The 20,885-nt window shown below is 39.6% G+C and overlaps 2 protein-coding genes across 5 annotated transcripts; both read left to right on the top strand.

Annotated features, from left to right (window-relative positions):
• The first annotated feature begins 544 nt into the window (after window positions 1-544).
• LOC306857136 (nucleolar transcription factor 1-like) lies at window positions 545-10,753 on the top strand. Of its 2 annotated transcripts, XM_079396861.1 has the most exons (22): window positions 545-1,066; window positions 1,846-1,944; window positions 3,507-3,555; window positions 3,982-4,154; window positions 4,287-4,370; window positions 4,480-4,635; window positions 4,969-5,033; window positions 5,118-5,241; window positions 5,335-5,445; window positions 5,530-5,663; window positions 5,839-5,980; window positions 6,100-6,141; window positions 6,246-6,359; window positions 6,475-6,630; window positions 6,728-6,874; window positions 7,015-7,125; window positions 7,278-7,366; window positions 7,495-7,684; window positions 7,791-7,838; window positions 8,052-8,117; window positions 8,238-8,330; window positions 8,515-10,753. In XM_079396861.1, the coding sequence occupies exons 3-22, from the start codon at window positions 3,519-3,521 to the stop codon at window positions 8,620-8,622; spliced, it is 2,190 nt and encodes a 729-aa protein (XP_079252987.1). In that variant the 5' UTR covers window positions 545-1,066; window positions 1,846-1,944; window positions 3,507-3,518; the 3' UTR covers window positions 8,623-10,753. The 2 variants fall into 2 exon arrangements, with proteins under 2 accessions (XP_079252987.1, XP_079252988.1); XM_079396862.1 differs by lacking the exon at window positions 1,846-1,944.
• Window positions 10,754-10,879: 126 nt separating this feature from the next.
• Window positions 10,880-20,836, top strand: LOC306849674 (ataxin-7-like protein 3). 3 transcript variants are annotated; one of them, XM_079384870.1, is made up of 13 exons: window positions 10,880-11,134; window positions 11,744-11,853; window positions 12,122-12,254; window positions 12,343-12,514; window positions 15,119-15,216; window positions 15,353-15,375; window positions 15,460-15,505; window positions 15,625-15,656; window positions 15,774-15,842; window positions 16,687-16,730; window positions 17,814-17,885; window positions 19,138-19,274; window positions 19,353-20,836. In XM_079384870.1, the coding sequence occupies exons 2-13, from the start codon at window positions 11,803-11,805 to the stop codon at window positions 19,604-19,606; spliced, it is 1,131 nt and encodes a 376-aa protein (XP_079240996.1). In that variant the 5' UTR covers window positions 10,880-11,134; window positions 11,744-11,802; the 3' UTR covers window positions 19,607-20,836. The 3 variants fall into 3 exon arrangements, with proteins under 3 accessions (XP_079240996.1, XP_079240997.1, XP_079240995.1); XM_079384871.1 differs by lacking the exon at window positions 17,814-17,885 and having other exon boundaries at window positions 10,894-11,134; window positions 19,353-20,832; XM_079384869.1 differs by having other exon boundaries at window positions 10,921-11,134; window positions 19,138-20,826.
• Window positions 20,837-20,885: the final 49 nt, after the last annotated feature.

Below are 20,885 nucleotides of genomic sequence, written 5' to 3'. Positions count from 1 at the left end.
TTTTTTAATGTTTTGTAAGGTATAAGTTTTGTAAATTTTTGAGTCACGTGATCTGTGGATGGATTGTATAGCCTACATCCCATCGTGACTTCATGTACAAATGAATTTCCTTAGAATCAAAACGTGTAAATAGACAAGATCGTGTGTTTTATTGAAGATAATTCCAGCCACGGTATGAACTGTTTAGGTGAATAATTTGCATTGACAGTGCTAAATGATTTCAAATCAATAGCGTGTTCATTTTTGGTTTGGTGTCAGTGCAGGTGTACTGATAGGGCTGTAGTGCTATAACAGACAGAAACGCTTGGGAAGCACCAGGCCTGTGTGTTGTTTCCGGAGGCACGCGCGCTCTCTCGCTGCTGGACACGTCACCGCTCTGATGTTTAACGAATCAGCTCGGTCATAGGAAAATCATGTTTTCCCCAAATCAGAACGTCTTGATTGGACCTCGCAGGTGACGCCCACAAACAGACAAGGTGGGGTTTAATTATTTAACTTGACAAAAAGATTCAGACTGAAAATACCGAAAACATGTTTAAAGTACACAACAGTAGTTCACTCCTAACACCACACATGCACGCTGGGAGTTTGACTAAATTCAAGAAAACTGCTTTTTTATTTATTATTTTAAAAAAAGCATAAATCAAAACAGAAATCACTCTGGAACATATTCAATCAAATTCACTATTTATTCAAACTTCACATGGTCATCAAGAGTAAACAAATGTGTTCAAAACAAGCCCGAGAGGCTACAGGCGCTTGAGGGCGCCTCGGCAGCGCAGACTTTATAATCCAAATGGAAGCGAAACCCAGGCGATCCATCCGTGATGCGAGCGGCTATAGCAGCGGAGAGATTGAAAATGCGGATGTCTCTCTGGAAAGAGAAATGAGCGGATCGAGAGAGCTGCGCGCTGACTGGAAGGAGAGCGAGAGAGATGGAGGCGGGGGGAAGTCTCTCAGCTCTGCGGGGACTGGAGCGCCCGTGCCCTGGACCGGCGGCGCAGTGCTGGCTAACATTCAACCCTCCCCTTGTTCCAGCACCAGTTCCACACACAAGCAGCGACAGGTAAGAGCTAACCAGCGCCTCATCCTACCAACAAACCTTGAAAAAAACAAAACCTTAAATGTAACGCAAACATTCTAAACATTCTGATTTTAGAACGTTCGTGCGCTTTGTTTTTGTAAAGCCGCCTCGTTTAAATTCGCGTTGACTTGGTGCAAGGCACGGTACATTCCGAGGTCGCCTTACCCGACTTTCCCGTCCTGTGACTCGGGGAAAAACATCAACATTGATCTACCACAGTTTAATTTCCGAATACAACTCCAGGAGCCGCTAACCTCGTTTTTTAAGCGCGCTTTATAGTGTTTAGAGCCCTCGCGGTCGCCTTCATTTCCGAGTCAGGACTCCATGAGGCTCGTGGAGGGAAGAATCAGCCGCCTCTGGTTCGCCATCAGGGAGCTCGGTTATCTCACCGTGTGGGCTTGTTTTCGCTTGCGTCTTACCGTGAAAGCAAAGTTCGCGATCACATTTGGCCGTTTTTTCGGGTTATCTGTGCTTGAGGAGCGACCCGGGTGAGTTGTGAGCCGTCTTTCTGTCGGTGAATTAGGCTCGCGGCAGCAGCGCATGGAGGGTAGTATGGCGGCTCTAGAACAGTCGTCACGCCAGTCAAGCGTCCTCTCTCTCGGCTGTTGCGTTTTTCCATTGTGACTGGGAGTAAACGACACGTTTAGAGACCAGAATGATTCATTTCTAAACGAGTGGATCTCGCTTGTCATACTTGTGCTTCAACCACCGCGAATTCGGTGAAATTAATCGTATATTTCTTTCATTTTTTGTTTTTCAAGCCTCTGAAGACCCTGCTGCCATACGGCTGTTCAAACCGTGCTCTCACCCCGCACTCCTCGTTACTCCAAACTCGGGGTAAACCACCGAATTTCTTCACGGTAAGAGGGCAATTTGGACGCCCGATACAAGCTCTTTTTAGGAGCGTATAATAAGGTTTGATTTTAACAGCATTTTAGGGTTATTTTTGACGACTGTCGGTTCGGCTTTCACCAGGCTTTTATGGGGATTCAATGCTAGTTATAGCCGGATAGCTCCGGTGTAGGTCAAGTCATAGATCGGTTTAACAGTGTAACATTTTTCCCTCATTAAACGTATTTTTAGATATCTCCGAGGCTATCATTTGTAGCACTTCCCCGTGTGGACACAATGTTGCTGAGTTTATTATTAAAGTTGGGTAAATCATTAAAGCGGAGTTTTAAACATCAAACAGCACCGATTATGTAATTTAGTGAGGTTTTGATATGGGAAACGGTCTTACGTTTAAACATCAATTTTAAAGTGACCCTTATAAATACTTAAACGTATTCTTTACTCTGAACTTGAGTTCCGCTACAAAGCTTTTGTTCATAAATGCGCTTAAAATCCACAAAATAGTTTTCCTGAGCATTTCTATCGCAGTAACTCTCTATTCTGCTCAAACTGGGTCTGGTCATCATGCCACCCACTTTATTTAGTAACATTTCATGGTGGTAAATATGCCCTTCAGCCAGGGTGTATTTTCGAGCTGGACACTGCTGGCTCGCGCGCCGCCATTACACATGATTCAGCGCCTCGCCCTGGAACAAGAGTCGTGCCATTTTGTGACTAATTCAGTCGACGCACTCGCTCGCTAAAAGACATCAGATTATGACTAGCCCTCCATACTCAAGCATTCTTAAACCAGTCGCTATGCATCAAAGGGGGCGACCCAGAACACGTCCGTGGCGGAAACGGAGCCTCGCGCCCCGTCGGGTTGGAGGCTGACTCTGGTGCTGCATGCTGTTGCAGTCACTCATGATGATCCCTGGCTGTGTTTCCCCTCTCGACGCAGACCGAAAGCAGATCCCGATCCGTGGTCAGCTGGTCCGTCTACAGGCAGCCGCCTGCCTATCGCCCAAAACGCTGCTTCCTCCTCCTGTAGTACCTCCCAGTATCCACTCGTCCGCCGAAAATATGCTCCAGTTTCGCCTCGAAAAGCGCGCAGAGAGCAGGAGAAGCCGCTGCGAGTCTTAGTTCTGTGGACAGAATGGAAGATTAGACGGATTGGCTGCTCTTGCTGGTGTCGACTGCAGAGTTATTTGAGATTTGAAACCGTCACAAGCAATGGGCTCTGTCTCACGATGCAGCGTAAACGTTTAGGGGCGGTATAATGAACATCAACCATTATGTGTCGGGCTGGGTTTTAATTCCACTCTTCAGGCAGAGATTCCTGTTTGAGGCATTAGCTTACAAAACACCTACACGGTACTGATTAAACTTTTAAGTCCGAAAAAGAGAAATCTTTTTTTTTTTTTTTTTTTACAATATAAACAAGATGTAGCTTATTAATTTTTTTCAGTAATTTGAGGCAAAATAATTTAATATTTAATTTAAAGCTGGGTTAAAGCCATGAAAGTATGATTTTCAACTTTTGTAGTCCTTAATATAATTAATCTTTCTTTGTTTGTTGTTTTTTTTATAGTGATTTCAGACAATGAATGGAGAAATGGACTCCACTGCTAAAGAACCCGGTAAGAAACATGAATCGTGGTGGGTTTTAGTTGTTTATGAATATTGTTTAGCATTTATATTTTTGCCATCAGTGGTAATGGATATAGCTTTCATAGGGAAAAAAAATAAAAGAGCATTTTGGGTTCTAAATATCTGTTGAATTGATGGCTCAAACAGTAGAGCAATGCCAAAATCATTGGTTTGATTCCCACAGGATGCATTTTCTGATAAAATGTATACCTTGAATGCAAAGCAAGTTGCTTTGAATAATTAGGTTCATACTCCTGGCAATAATTGCCTTGGAAAACAAATTGCTCTTGTCATAAACCATGTGAACCTGTATTTAACCTTTGTGTTAAATACAAATGTGTACGTTTTTCTTAATCTTCGTGAAGATGTGTGCATTGGATCTCTTAGATAATTTTTTCCATAATGTTTTATTACAGTTTGGGAGCAGGATGACCTGTTTAAGCTGTTGGATGCCATAAAGGGGAACCTGCCGGAAAAAGATCTGTCCAAGTACAAGACGTCCGAGTCCCATTTGGACTGGGAGAAAGTGGCTTTCAACTCTTACTCTGGGGAGATGTGCAAACAGAAATGGCAGGAAGTTTCACGCATGGTACGCTAGTTCAGTTATCAATGAGTTTAAGTTGTAATGACTAGAGAAACTTGCATCAAAAATGTTGTTGAGCAGTAGATACTAGGATTTGAAATATTTGATTAAAAAAAAAAAATCCTGTTCCTCACTCAGATTCGCAAATTCCGCACCCTTACTGAGCTGATCCTGGATGCGCAGGACTACATCAAAAATCCATACAAAGGAAAGAAGCTGAAGGTAGACAGTCTTGTGGCTCTGTGCTGAAAGCTTGGATTAAAAAGGACTGTTTTTCCTCTCACTTGCAACGGTTGCAAATACTAACTTTGTGTTTTTGTCCCCTCTGCAGAAGCACCCAGACTTCCCCAAAAAGCCATTGACACCGTATTTCCGTTTCTTTATGGAGAAGCGTGCCAAGTACGCTAAACTACATCCAGAGATGAGCAACCTAGATCTCACAAAAATCCTGTCCAAAAAATACAAGGAGCTCCCGGATCGTAAAAAAGTGAGTGCAATAAAATAAAATAAAAAACGTCACTAAAACACAGTCTGTATAATTTTTTCAAGAGCCAATATAAAAGAGGAATTAATATGGATTTTTACGCTAATGGGAAATGATGTGGATACTGTAATGGTATATTGGCTAAAGGTTTAGGATTCATCTGGTGTTCAGTGGATTGCAAATCTGTGGCTGCTCTTTTTCCCTTTGAAAAGAAGCAAATATTTTCTATTTGGTCTGGGTCACCTATTGTTTTGAGTGGTACCTTTCTAGATCGGTCGACAAAGCAGGCACTGTTTTGACTGACCTGTTTGTTATGACTGAACCTTTTGTCAACAGGAGAAATATGTGAAAGACTTTCTCAATGAAAAGGAGACTTTCGTGCTCAGCATGATGAAGTTCAGGTAAGTGACTTATTGACACTTTACCATCACATTTACATTTTTAAGTCATGGCTTTTCTTAAAGAGTTTGTTTGTTTCTTAACAGGCAAGACCATCCCGACCTTCTAGAGAATGTTAACAAGAAGTCCAATGTTCCAGAGAAGCCCAAGACACCCCAGCAACTGTGGTACTGCCATGAGAAGAAGGCCTTTCTCAAAGCACACCCAGATGTACGCTCTACACACACACTCGCACTCATAAATAATGATGCTGGCTTCTTCATACACATGAATGCCGTAAAACACTTGTTTTAAACTCGCTAGGCGACTACCAAAGACATCAAGGAGAGTGTTGCCAAGCAGTGGCCACAGCTCTCAGACAAGAAGAGGATAAAGTGGATCACAAAGTCTTTGGAGCAGAAGAAATTGTATGAGGTAAAACGTTTGCATTTTACATGGCATATTTGCCTGCAGTAGCGTGCTGCTTTATAACCTTTCATCTTTCTTGTCCTTGTTTAGGAAAAGATGCGCGAGTTTATCCAGCAGCACCCGGAGATGAACATGACAGAGGGGGACATCGTCAAATCCACTCTGACCAAAGCAGAGAGACAGCTCAAAGACAAGTTTGATGGGCGGCCAGACAAACCGCCTTCGTAAGTTTACCTGATAAAAGGTTTTGGCTTTTTTTTTGGGGGGGGGATGGTCACTTTCAGCAATTTTTATTTAAATTGCTGAAAGTGATAAAAAAAAAATAGTTTAAGTAATAATAACAGCGATTTTGTATGAGTAAGTGAAAGTTTTCATTCTCTCATTTTGTCTCTCTTTCAGTAATGGTTACTCTATGTTCTGTGCTGAGCTGATGTCCAGTATGAAAGATGTCCCCAGTACAGAGCGTATGGTCATGTGTAGTCAGCGCTGGAAACTCCTCAAACAGGGCGAGAAAGACGCTTACCAAAAGCGCTGTGAGCAGGTTTGTAACACATTGTTTGTAACCAGTTCAGCCACCTATTAACATAAACAAACCAACATGGTTACATTTGAAAGTTTGTCCATCTATTTCATATTTTATTTGATTTCTGCTCTACACAGAAAAAGAAAGAATATGAAGTTGAGATGAATCGTTACTTATTAGTAAGTATACTTCTATGACAACAGACACTTGCTCTCTGTGTGTTTTTTTTTTTTGCACAATTTTCTATTCAGTTTGCATTTTAAATGTTTTCTGTGAATCCCAGAGTATCTCAGAGGAGGAACAGCAGAGAATACTGTCAGAACAGAAGATGGGCAGCTTTAAAAAGGGAGGTGGAGGCAGTAGTCCTGCTTCCAAAAAGAAGAACTCAACAGCAAAGGTCAGTTCACCTGTCAGTCATTTTTGGGTCATTTAAAGGATTACTATCTTAAGTGAACTTTAGTAACTAAACCTTTGCTTCTTTAATTCCCTTTTCCTCGTTGTTATCCCAACAGTCCAGTACAGAGAAGCCCAAGCCCCCTGTCTCTGCAATGTTTATTTTCTCTGAGGAGAAGCGCCCAAAACTTCACCAGGAAAGGCCTGATCTTTCTGACATGGAGCTCACCAGACTACTGGCCCGCATGTGGAATGAGCTTTCTGACAAGAAGAAGGTAATCATGACACTTTAGTGACCCAGAGATGTTAAGATCCTTCTCTTACTGTATTAGCCAGTTAAATTGTATTCAACTTCTGTAATCTTTCTTGTAGGAAAAATATAAAAACCTGGAGATGACGCTGAAGGCAGAGTCTGAAAAACAGAGCAAAGAGGACAAAGGGAAACTACCAGAAACGCCCAAAACAGCTCAGGATATCTGGCAACAAAGCGTCATTGGAGACTATCTTGCCCGATTCAAGGTATGGAATCATAATTGCAAGAAATTAAGTGTTTTTTTTTGTTTTTTTTTCAAAGAATATAACACCAGCACTATCTGAAAATAGTTTATTATCAGATAATAGATTATCCACTGATCTCTCCCTCTTCTTTGCTTACTCAGAATGACCGAGCAAAAGCTCAAAAAGCCATGGAGGCCACCTGGAACACCATGGAGAAGAAAGAAAAGATCATGTGGATCAAGAAGGCAGCAGAGGACCAGAAGAGATATGAAGTGAGTCCAGACATATCCAAATATTTTGTGGCATTAAAATCAAACTGCCTTGAATAAAGTAACTGATCATATGTCTACTGTCTGCTTATTTTTTCTTCCCGACTTTGTGTGTGCAAGATTTCATACCCTTTTTAATCTTCTGTCTTGTGCAGAGAGAGCTGAGCGAGATGCGAGCGCCTCCCCAAGTCATTACCCCTGGGAAGAAAATGAAATTTGATGGTGAACCTAAGAAACCACCCTCGTAAGTTTGTTCTGTGTGTTAAGTCTTAAACGTCTACAAGGGAAAAAGCTGTTGGTGTGTTTGAGGCAGCTTGCTTGTCTTGCCCATCCCACTGTTTTTACTCATGCTCTCTTCACCTGTGACTTCAGGAACGGTTATCAGAAGTTCTCTCAGGAGATGCTGTCGAATGGCGAGCTGAATCATCTGCCCATGAAAGAGCGCATGGGTGAAATCGGAGGCCGCTGGCAGCGGCTCCCTCAGAAAGAGAAGGACCGTTACAAAAGGCTGGCAGAAGAGAAACAGAGGCAGTACAAAGTGCTTCTCGAGCAGTGGCTGGCGGTACGTGTCTTTACTGTTATTTAACCTACTCAACACTAGCACAAATAGCTTAATGTGAAGATCTAATATATTACAACATTGCTGTAATATTTTTTCCACTTCACAGAGTATATCATCACAAGAGAGAGCTACTTATAAAGAATATAATTCTCTGGTGAGTCATACATTTGGAGCCACTCAGTATTGCAGTCTAACTTGTCAAAATAGACTTGAATTATATACCATAAGATTTTTTTGTTTGTTTCTCAAATTATATTGTTTTTATTTAAATTGGTAATAATAATTTAAAAAGAAAATTTGGCTCTTCTGTAACACCCCCTGCCCACAGTTTTGTCTATTTAATGTTTTCTCTTAAACTTTTCTGCAGAAACGGAGGAGCACATCAAAACCAGGTGGCACCGCTGCTAAAGCGAAACCCAAGGCCAAACTATCGGTGAGTTTGATCATGCATAGTCTTAAATCACTCTGCGTTTATCGGCCACCATGTACATTTTTAGCAGCATGTAGGCCTAATGATTGATTCGTTCTTTATCAATTGTTACTTTATCCAAAGGATGAGGAAGAGGATGAAGACGATGATGACGATGATGAGGAGAAGGAATCTGACGACGGATCATCCTCCGATGACGACAGCGACGACGACGATGTAAGATTTATAGCATGCTGGTCATGTATATTGATATAGGACCAGCCTTTGATTTTGCAATATTGATTTTGTCATTGAGAGCAGCAATCGGCTTCCAGAAAATACTGTTTGGGAATTTCATGTTTAACCTGGTCGGATTTTGAATGAAAGTAATGAAAGCTAATCTTTCCAAATTCACTTCCAGAATGAAGAAGACATTGAGGACGAAGAGGTTGAGGATAAAGAGAATAAATCAGAGAGCAGCAGCAGCGCTTCCAGCTCTGACGATTCATCGGGCTCAGACTCCGACTGAGCCGGAGCCGGAGCCGAGTCAGGCTGAGCCCACAGACTGCCAGAAATGCTGTGAACTGAGCCATGAGCCGGGGGGTCTGAGCCTGCTTTGCACTGCGCTCTTCTCACCACAGGAGGGGGGCTCACCCCGCTGTCACACATCTGCGCCACCTTTCACACACTCTTTCCTTTGCTTCTCCTCTCCCCTGCGCTTCTGATTTTATTTGTAACTCCCTCAATGAATTGGCTTGGCAGGTTTTAAGGCATTTTAGGCAACGTGTACAAGGATGTATGCTCTAAATTCCTCCCAACACTGAAAAAAGGGTGCAGTGCTCTGCTATTGGCTTGTAGCAGTCGTGAAGCGTTATTAGGACGCCCCGTGTTTATATTTTAGAAGATATAGAGAGCACCAGGTGCCATTTTCTTTTCCGTAAATGAGCCAAAGAGTCTCTTAGTTTCAAAGATTCTTTCAGGAGGTACAGGGGACCAAATAATTGCACTCTGAAGAATGTTTGCTTTCTTTTCTTCTGTCTGTACCTCTCTTGTTCTTCCTAGTAGCATCGTTCCTCTCCGTTTCCTGCTCCCCCCCTCCATTTTTGCTTTGGTGTTTGTTTTTGCTTTTTCGGTTCAAAACAATTGTGGTATTTTCAGGAACAATGAAGCCATTTTGAATGTTGCCGCATGGGCCCCACTGGTCTCGCACGCGGTTCTTGTTCAGCAGGCATTTGTGCGCTGCCCTTACCTGCTCCTGATGAGGGGTTAAAGGTGAAAATGGACTATTTATTTTTGTCCTGTTTTAGAAATGCTGCCCATAGCTGTTGCGTGGCAGCTGACGGGTTTGAGTTCGCTGTTTGTTCAGATAATAAAGCCGACTGATGTTACATAACGAGGAGGACTAGTTTATAAGTTAATTGTATGGCAACACAAGCAAAGTTCTTGCAGAAATATGCTTGTCTTGTGGTTTTTTTGTGTGTGTGTGTGTGTGTTTTGTGGATGGGGCACCAACATGTTTTTCTTCCATTTGTTAATTATAGTTCTGTGGTGTTTGAAGCTGACTTTTTGTTCCTCTTTCCAACCACTGTTTTATTTGGTGCTCCAAAGAACTGTTTTTCTTTTTTAAACGGTATGTTTTAAATATGACGGATGCGAGTTACCCCCACAATTCAGTGCACTTATGATGGAATCCCTTGCTCACAAGCCCTATGTTTTTTCAGTATTCTTCTTTCGTCATTTCACTCATTAGCCCATAATATCAACCACTTCACAGGTCTTTCATGCACCAGCTCAAGGAATGTAATGGAGATGTTTTATTTAAGAGAGGGGTACCGTTATTTGTGTGTTTATGTATATATGAGCAGTTTTGAGGGTGACTGGTATATTCTCTCATTCCAATGCCCTGGCCTGAAATGGCAACTAAATTTAGTTAAACCCACAACCCAGCTTCCTCTGCTGAGTACCACCTTTTACTCAGTATTTTTATGCAGCCCTCAACTTAACAGGGGCACTGTAAGTGATTTTTCCCTCCATCTAAAATTTTGAGCCTTGGTAATTTGCATATAAAGACCAGCATATAATTTTGAGGACGGAGGGGGAGATTGCTGTAAAAACAGAGCTGGGTGCTGTATTTGCTGTACCAGACATGTGACCTTTATTCTAGGCACCCGGAATAATTAAGGCCTGTATCATGCAAAAAGTTGTTTGAAAAACAGAATTTGGTTATAGATGATTTGAATGATGGGCCGGGATAAGAAACCCAGTGGATCTTTCAAGATTTGTTGATATTTTATAGGATTTTGAGACTTTCAAATAGATTTGGGTTGGGTTCAGTGCTGTTGTAAGGTATTTGTACATATAGCTTCCTCTTTCTTTTTTTTTTTCCTTTGTAATGAGTGAACATTATTGCGTTTGTATTTTCAGTTGGCTAAGCAGTATTCTGCTATAGCCAAAATGAGTTTGTCAATTGGGGACATGTTTTTAATTTGGTAAGTTTTAGTTTTTTACCCCTTCCCATGTTTGTTTGTTTATTTGTAGAAATGGCAAAAAAAAGAGAAATTTGTACTACAGATTTGAAACATTTGGACGTTTTCTATAGCAAGAGATGTTATATCCCTGCAATTTACAATTTGAGCAAATAAACTTTCTCTTAATCAGTTTTTGTGTTTGTGTGTGTGCGCATAATTTATCATTTATTAGCAATTAAATACTTCCGTAATTGTTTTATTTATGTGACTGAGTCACCATGTATGTGTACGTATATCAGTGTGTGTTTAATTCAAGGCAGCTCAATCGATGTGTCACCTAAGATCGGTAATAGGCTAGTGATGTCTAACCGGAGCCAAAATGGCAGCGTTGTTTTATTTCCAAACATCATCTGTACTCAAACGACTTATTCAGCTAGGCATCTAATCGTTTTTGTAACATAATATTTTCGTTATTTTCACATGTACTTTCGTTTTGAGGATGTTTGTTCTATGTGGTCGTTGAACGAGAGAGCAGCGGGTCGTGAATGACGAGACCCGGCCCGTTCAGTCTTGGTAAGTAGAGATACAATTGAATCAAGAGCGCAACAAAAATGCTTTTCTGCGCGCGGCCTCACTTACTACTTTGTGACATGTTTTTCTAATAATGTTTCTCAAACCAGCCCATAAGGAAAGTTATATCATAGAGAAGACAGGGCAGTGCTACAGTCAACTATGTTTACAATAACAGTGTGTATTCAGCAGTTTTATTAGGTTTAAATATAAACTGGTTATACATCGTTTATATTATGTGACTGCTGTTTTGCTGAATAATTGCTTCCCCCCCCCCATGTTCACAGTATTCCCGTTATATATCAGCTTGCTGAACATGATAAATAATTTATAAACATCACAAGCATGTTATAAAATGGACCTTAGAGCCTGGAAAATGCATTTGAGTTTTAAAAACAAACATTGAGTTGATAACACAATTCACAATATGAACAAATGTGCTTATAAATGGCTGTTTAAATTGTTTTCAGTTGTTTACTAATTGATATTTTGATATGCTGAGTCTCTTTTTTTGTTTATTAAAAAGGCATACTTTTATTTTTAGATAGTAGGATTATGATATTACATTTGACTGTGATGTAATGTGCCTTTGTATGTATTTGTGTGTTTTAGTGCTTGTGCCTCTTTCAGCATTGTCCACAATGAGAGGTCTCCTACAATAGTTGCTGCAAATGAAAATGGAGGATATGTCTCTGTCAGGCCTGGATAACACCAAGCTAGAGGTAAAGGGTTGCAGATAATGAGTTTAATTTATGAAACATATAGAACAGTATTTATCTGCTTTATTGTTTTGTGTTCATCTAAATGCATCTGTTTATGGAAGAATTGTGTTATGCAGGCTCCTCACTAAAATTCACAGGGTCAGGGACAGATTTTTTATGGGTGGGCCTCCTTTATCCCAGACCCAAAAACTAGCCTGTATCATAGACAAATAAGATGCATGATGATCAGTTTAACACGCATGATTTAACTTCTCTGCATTTGTTGTAGGCCTTGGCTCATGACGTTTACTCTGACTTAGTGGAAGATGCCTGTTTAGGGCTGTGCTTTGAGGTGCACAGGGCGGTCAAACAGGGCTATTTCTTCCTGGATGAAACGGACCAAGAAAGTATGAAGGATTTCGGTGAGTCAGTCATAAAAATAAACAAATTAATTTGCCTGGGTTGCATGCTTTTAAAATGTGTCACTACTTTATGTTCCCTCTGATGTAGAAATAGTGGACCAGCCTGGTGTAGACATCTTTGGGCAGGTGTACAACCAGTGGAAGAATAAGGAGTGTGTGTGTCCCAACTGCAGCCGGAGTATAGCGGCCTCTCGCTTTGCTCCTCATCTGGAGAAGTGTCTTGGCATGGGTCGCAACAGCAGCCGAATAGCCAATCGCAGGTCAGCGGGCTGTGAGCTCACACCATTTAGCTCATTATTCTGTGAAGGGATGGCTTAAAGCAGTAGTTGAGCAAGATTATTTACTCATCCTAATGTCTGAACTTTGTTGTTTTACAACCCGAATTCCAGAAACGTTGGAAAGTTGTTTTTTTTTTAAATTTGAATAAAATGAAAACTAAAAGACTTTCAAATCACATGAGCCAATATTTTATTCTCAATAGAACATGGATAACATAACAAATGTTTAAACTGAGAAATGTTGAACTTTTATCTAGGGCTACACGATATATTGCATGGAATTGTCATGCGCATCTCGTCAGTAAAGCAGGTTCTGTGATTAGTAATAAATCTCCATCACATGGTTTCAGCGGCATTTAATACACTGAGCTATAGTTCACTGACAAGCTGCACAATATCACGTTCATTATCGCAGGCTGTTTCATATGAGCATGAAATGTGTATCTTACATAGTGCAGCCCTACTTTTATCCACTAAATGAGCACATTTCAAATTTGATGCCTGCTACAGGTCTCAAAAAAGTTGGCAACAAAGGACTGAAAAAGCAAGAAATTTTGAAAAGATTCAGCTGGGAGAACATCTATCTAATTAAGTTAGTTGACATCAGGTCTGTAGCATGATTAGCTATAAAAGGGATGTCTTAGAGAGGCAGAGTCTCTCAGAAGTAAAGATGGGCAGAGGCTCTCCAATCTGTGAAAGAGTGCGTAAAAAGATTGTGGAATACTTTAAAAACAACATTCCTCAACGTCAAATTGCAAAGGCTTTGCAAATCTCATCATGTACAGTGCTGTTGGGGAATAACAGTGAAAACCCATGGACCAGGTATGATGAACAAAGGCCAGGAGTAAGAGATGCGATTAATTAAAGAAACATTTACTGAAGAAAATAGTTTGCAGGTTCGTCAGTGAAAGTCAACTTCAACACTCACACGGAGTTCGTAGGCCGCTCTGCGTTACAATTCAGAAACACCAACAATTATACCCAGACAGAGTTTGCTAATTGCGTCAGTGCATAAGTCTGATTAGTTCTAAAACTTAGATAAACATAGACAATTTCCACACATGGATGAAAGCTTGAAGTATATCTTGTATTCTTATATTTTGGTGACAAGTGGTCAGAGGTTAGACGCAATACATCTATCCAAAGACGTATATCTGATACGCTGGACATCGGCTGTTTGAACGTTTGTCCTGGGACTGTCTGCGCTTCTCCCTGTACAGACAGATACTAACACGCATACACAGAGAAACCCTTATCTTACTTCAAGGTTGCCTCAGCCCTAAATCTTATCGGGCATGGTTACACACACAATGAGAGCAGCTTCTTAGAGAATAGAAAGGCAGACTAAAGCCATATTAAACTTATTCTCTAACATGCATAAATGTAACTTTGATTAATAATTATTCAATAAATATAATTAATATTATTATGAAGGCCATTGTAGTTCTGCGATTCACTCCTTCAGTGCATAACATCATCAAAAGATTCGGAGAAATCTCTGTGAGTAAGGGACAAGGCCGAAGACCTTTGTTGGATGCCCGTGGTCTTCGGGTCCTCAGACGACACTGCATCACTCATCAGCATGATTCTGTCATTGACATTACTAAATGGGCCCAGGAATACTTCCAGAAACCATGGTCGGTAAACACAATCCGCCGCACATCATGCAAAAAGGAAGCCATATGTGAACATGGTCCAGAAGCGCCATTGTGTCCTGTGGGCCAAGGCTCATTTAAAATTAACTGTTTCAAAGTAGAAAAGTGTTCTATGGTCAGACGAGTCCAAATTTGACATTCTTGTTGGAAATCACGGACGCCGTGTCCTCCGGGCTAAAGAGGAGGGAGACCTTCCAGCGTGTTATCAGCATTCGGTTAAAAAGCCAGCATCTCTTGTATGGAGGTGCATAAGTGCATACGGTATGGGCAGCTTGCATGTTTTGGAAGGCACTATGAATGTTGAAAGGTATATAAAGGTTTTAGAGCAACATATGCTCCCCTCCTGATGACGTGTATTTCAGCAGGACAATGCAAAACCACATACTGCAGCTATTACAACAGCATGACTTTGTAATAGAAGTCTGGGTGCTGAATTGGCCTGCCTTCAGTCCAGATCTTTCACCTCTAGAGAACAATTGGCACATCATTAAACGAAAAATGTCAAAGACTACTATAAACTCTTCAGCAGCTGGATACCTATATCAGGCAAGAATGGGACAAGATTCCAACACCAATACTCCAGAAACTCATAACCTCAAAGCCCAGACGTCTTCAAACTGTTTTGAAAAGAAGAGGAGAGGCTACACCATGGTAACCATGCCGCCGTCCCAACTATTTTCAGACCTGTAGCAGGCATCAAATTTTAAATGAGCTAATTTTGTGCATAAAATTGTAAAATTCCTCAGTTTAAACATTTGTTATATCATCTATGTTCTATTGTGAATAAAATATTGGCTCATGTGATTTGAAAGTCTTTTAGTATTCTTTTTATTCAAGATTGCACTTTCTGCCAGGTAGAGAGATTGTATTGATCCCTGAGGGAAAATTCTAGTGACGTTTCAAAGCATTGATTGTTCTGCTCTTTCAACAGAATAGCCAGCAGCAACAACACAAGCAAGTCAGAAAGCGATCAGGAAGACAATGATGATATCAATGACAATGACTGGTCCTATGGTTCAGAAAAGAAAGGTGAGCTGATAGTCTGTCTGTTTCTCTGTTTTCCTCTTACTTCCTACACCACTATTTGTCTCTAAATGTTGCACTTTATCTAACGTAGGCCTGATTTTAATAATTAATGATAACAGTTAATCTCTTATTTTCACAGCCAAGAAGAGAAAGTCAGAAAAGGTATAACACTTTTATCAAATATGAAAAAAATGCAAGCCAAATATTCTAAATTTAAAATATTTAAAATAAATCTGTGTGTTTTAGAATCCAAACTCTCCCAGGAGATCCAAATCCCTGAAGCACAAGAATGGTGGGTTTTATTCTGACTGAATCTAGCTTTCAGAAGTTTTTTAAAGGTAGTTCATTGCATGACAGACAGCAGGCTTCACATGAATGTGTTGAGACTTTTTGTGTCTTGTCGCTCTGCAGGAGAGCTCAGCAGTAATCCAGACCTATACAAGGTGAGATGATTAATTATTTTAATGTGTATAACACTGGTTCTTGCTTTCACTGTTGCATTTGTTACTGTAGTATTATGGGGATTGTTGTTTCACTCTCTCACTCATTCACTCTTGCAGTTTAATTACAGCTCGGGCATCAGTTATGAGACTTTGGGACCTGAGGAGCTGCACTCCATACTGACTACGGTGAACTATTATAAATTAATATTATATTTTTACATAGAGAATATATTATTACATTAAGAATATATATTATTAAGTGTATTATATTCTTATAATCAAATTTTATTTATTATATAGACTGTTTAACATAAATTTCCTTTTTTTTCCTTCTAAAAATAAATCTATAAACCACACCCACCTCAGCAAAAAAAAGAATACTAATAACAAAAAAGAAAAATATTAGTAAATTATCAAAATTCTAGATTAGGTCTACAAATAAACTATGGGCGTCTTTGCTTCCTGTCAAATCTTTGCTAACTGTCCTATCATCATAAAGTAAAAAAAAATAAAAAATGCAATTCAAAACTTAATTTAATTCAAAATATTATCTTCTCTACTTATCCAAACTCTTAATGTTTTTGTACCATATAGTGATGTTTCAGATTTAAATGCAGGTAGATTAAAATCGTTATATAGGAAAATATGTATCTTTCCAACTAAAATATTACTTGAATTTAGTGGAGTGTTAGAATAAAGTTTTTTTTTTTTTTTTTTTTGGGGTGTTTTTTGGCCACCTCAAATTCTTATATGCATTCATAGTAGACCAAATAAAGGGGACCGCTAATATTTTGAACATCTGCAATTATTAGCATAATTTTGACCATTATTAGAAGTGGTATTTCCCTCTTTTTTTCTGTTACAAAATCTACCAAGATCAAATTTCAGATATTTTTGGTGAAATTTTTGTAAATAAGTGTTAATAATTTGCTTTATTTTAGCTGTTTTGCTATTAAATAGTATTATTGGCATTTATACAATCTCATCCACTGGAGTTTACCTCTTGCTAACAGGCTCTCTCTTTCCTCAGCAATGCGGTGTCGTATCGGAGCACACGAAGAAGATGTGTACTCGGTAAGAATTCAGTCCATATTTGTGAACTAACAGGAAAACCTCTGTGATTTATTCTTACAATTGCACATTGTGGCACACTCACTGACATTTAGAGTTTCTTTCCATTACCTTATTGACTGTGAAAGTCACCAAGTTTGTTGTCTTTCCTTCCAGCAAAGAGTAAGTATTTTTCCACAGCAGGCATATATTATGAGGAATAAAAACTTACTGATGGCTGGAACATCTGTGAAACCAGGAGATTTGAGGGCTTTGCACATTTTATGCCTGGCAAAAACATCTCTTTTTTTTTAATTCTGTGTTAAGGCTACTTTGCTACTTTAACCCTGCATTGAGGAACATTTAGATGTAGAAATGTTTGTAGCTTTTGAACTGTTCAGCACTTAAGAACATATTTGCATTACAAAAAAGAAGAGTGTACTGTTGTAATTGGTTTAAAAAAATCACTAATATGATATATTTGACAGCATGAAGATGCTCATTTTTGAGGGAATTGTTGCTCTAATGAAGTCTGTTATATGATCAGAAGTACGGTGAACTGGTACAGACAAGGGGATGTAATTTTTCACTGTTCCGAGTGTCGGGGATGTGTGTGTATTTGTGTGTGCTGCTGCTTTAAAGCCAGAGATTGATTGTGCATGTGATGTGTGAACACGTGATCTTTTTCATTCATGTAAATGAAAATGATCATGTTATGTTGGGACTGATTTTACGGAACACAACTGGCAACTCCATATAAACCCCATATTTTTGATTGGTGTTCACTTTTCAGTTTTCTTTCCTGTGTCATTTAATTTGGCCTCACTTCTGTTAAAAATGTTTAATTGAAATAAACTGTCTCCATCCCAATTGGACATAAAAGTGCACCATCATTTCCCAATTGGACAGTAATGGGTTGTTTTAAAGCACTGCCTCTTTTACGTAGCAAGATACTTCTTGAACATCAACCAGCACTGAAACCCCCTTCCCTAAATGCTAATATCTAACCCTAGAGCACCCTTTCCAATCCTGCTGGTAGTGTTCACCCAGTCTCTTGCCCGTCATTGTCTCTGGTGCAGTGCGTAATGCCACGTTGTGTCCTGGCAGGTCCCAGCGGTGTCCCCAGCACACGGACGAACAGAGGAGGGCAGTCAGGGTCTTCCTCCTTGGGCCGTCCGCGTGAGTTTCACCCCTTCTCCCAACCCTGACCTCTCCCTGTCAGAAAACAATTAGTGTACCCACCCGCTTTCCTCTCCTTTCATCTCTCTCTCTCATAATATACCTCTTTTTCATCAAGCTTGTGTTCATTTGTAGCAGCTGGCCAAAGATTAAGGTGAAAAACTAATCGGTCCTAGTATTGAGACTTGAGGCACACCATCTGGAGTCAGTGTACAGCTTAGTCCGCTGTGATTTTTCTTTTTTACAGTGAGGTTTTATTTGTTCACAAACTAGCAATGAAAAATACAAGCATTTATTAACCTTAGTTGTTGTAAATTTCAGCATATATTAATACTAATTAAGTCAAAATTTGCATCTATTGTTAACATTAGTTAATGCATTGTGAACTAAAGGCTGGAATACACTACACAATGTTTTCCCAGATTTTTTTCCCAATTTGCAGTCTGGAAGAGCCAACATTAGTTGGAGAAAGCCGCAGTCAGACTGCAGATTTGGGGCAGTCAAAAGCTGACAGATTTCACAGAAAATCATGTAGTGTATTGTGTGCAGACTTAGCTTCATCCAGTTGGCAGATATCAAACATGTTTGATATCTTGAGCCCATTTTTGAATACACTGTTTTCCATTTTAAAGGTGTCTCATAGCAACAATAATTGTTTCAGTGTAAGTTTGTGGTGTTCTGAATGCATTTAAACTTTAACAGATTTAAGGGGATGATGCCTGGTTTCTCTTTGTAACCATTTATAAGCATTTGTAATTAAAGTTTAAAAATGTTGTAAAAAATGTATTGCCCATTGTTAGTTCATGTTAGCTAATACATTAACTAATGTTAACAAATGAGACTTTATTTTAGTGTTACTAGTGATAGTTTTCAGTGTAAATGTAGATCTACTCGTGCTTTTTCTTTTTTCATGTCCAATTTTTCTAGTTCTTGTCATTTATTAACTCAACATATTTCCATAATTCACACTAATATATTTTTTTCAAGTTTTGTAAGACTAATTTAGATTTAAGGTACTTCGCAGATATTTTAAAAAAGTTCTTTGGCTTCACGATTTTAATAATGCTTCTTGAATATTCAATGTGCCATATTAACCTGTAAAATAAAGGGTGACGGAAGAAACTATGGCAGCTCATCTGCAAATATCTCTTTGGTTTCAAATCTGTTGTTTCTTTGAACTAAGGTTCTTGTTAAATGTGTGCTTATTCAGCATTTGTCTCTATGTAGTCATATCTTGCTTCCTGTTTTATAGGTCGACGCTACCTGACTCTGAAACAATGCTGGAAAACGATTGCTATGATGCCCCTGATGGCCAGCTGATCATGTCTCGCCTCCAGTGGGACGGCTCCTCTGATATCTCGCCGTCAGACTCGGCATCTTCAAAAGCTAGTGAGTTTTTCATGAAGGCTTTTAAAAAACAACATGCTGTCTTTGTTTTTTTCCACTTATTCACCGTCTCGTTCTCAGGCACCAATAACTCTGAATCTAAGAGACCTAAGAAAAAGAAAAAGCCCAGTACACTGACTCTGACTACCACTGGAGGTGGAGGAGAGCGGGACAAAGGGCAGGAACGAGAGAGAGGAGACCGAGAGAGAGTAGTAGTAGTTGGCGGCGGGAGCGGGAGCAGCAGCTCCCAGAATGCACTGGGCCTGTCCAGTCGGAAAAAGCGACCAAAACTGCCCGTTCCCCCAGCTCCTAGCATCTACGATGACCTGAACTGAGGAACATGCAACACAATTACACACAGAGTTTGTGTTCATAACTGACTTGATGAGTCCTTATGTGATCTCTGGTTTCCACTTTTTCAAGGTTTATGAATGAGATGAGACAAAGTCTCTGTTGAATGTGTATGAGAGAAAATATCTGGGGACCATTTCAGACATTTGTATCTGGGGCACAAGAGAGTACATTTGTTACGGCACAGTGTTGCACAGTGAAAAGTGAGTGTTTTTGTGATTAAATTGGGTTTTTGTATGTGGATGTGAGCTAGAGCAAGCATTTGTTTTTATTTTACTATGCAGTTCACTGTCATTGTATACTCTTGTGTGTGTATACATGAGATTTTGGTTTACAGTGACATGAAAATGTGACGGTGCGCATGGGTGAATGTTTGAATGTGAATGGGATGTTGCAAATATTTTGTTCCCAGGTGGCCTACTGTAGGTTAATCTGTGCAATGTCCTCTACTGGTTTTAAAGGGTATCTTTCCTTGATATCGTCTTGCTAATGTTACTGCAACCTGTTGATCTCTTCTCAGCTGCTCTCTGCAAGCGAAGCTACTACTCATACTCGCTCTTGTTAAATAATGGACTTGCATAGTGCTACCAACAGCTTTCTGCCAAATCTGTGGATACACAATCTTTTGCCTTTTGTGTCTCTTTTGAAGTTAATATTCTTGTTTGTTGTCATGGCTAATATTTCTTGTCTGATACTCTATTTATTTAGTTTAGTGTCAATGTTTGTAATTTTTTTTTATAATCATGGCTTTTTGGCTTGATTTGTAACTTATGGATTTTCTCTGATTACAAAGTTGAAATGGCTGAAGAGTTCGGTGAGCCATAGAGCACTTACTATGTTAGATGTCAGCTTGTTTTGTATAAAATGTTTGGTAAAAAAAAGTCAGAAATGCAAATAGCAATTGAAGATGCACTTAAATGGATAAAATCCAGCCCATATAGGCGCCGTATTGTATTTTCAGTAAAATTTTATTTTTGTCATTGAGCTCTCTTTTGTGAATTTTGTTGCTTGAAGTTTAAATCACTTGAGAGTTTCTCTAAGTGTGAATTGAAATGTCTGCATGATGGAGAGAGAAAAAACACAGACACCTGGTACAACTTAGGAGATACCATTGCTGTGGGTAGATGTTTCTTCTGTGATGCTCAGTTGTTGCTCTGGCTCTCAATGGACTGTAGTAACTCTGTAATAGTCTAAATAAATTTTTCTCAGGATTCGATGTGCTCACACTCATTCTTAAACCACCCTTAAAGGGTCAGTTCGCCC

The sequence above is a fragment of the Barbus barbus genome (assembly GCF_936440315.1).
Source record: "Barbus barbus genome assembly, chromosome: 3".
Lineage (NCBI taxonomy): Eukaryota > Metazoa > Chordata > Actinopteri > Cypriniformes > Cyprinidae > Barbus > Barbus barbus.
Note: the sequence above shows the minus strand (reverse complement) of the source record. Positions and strands in the feature narration are given on the sequence as shown.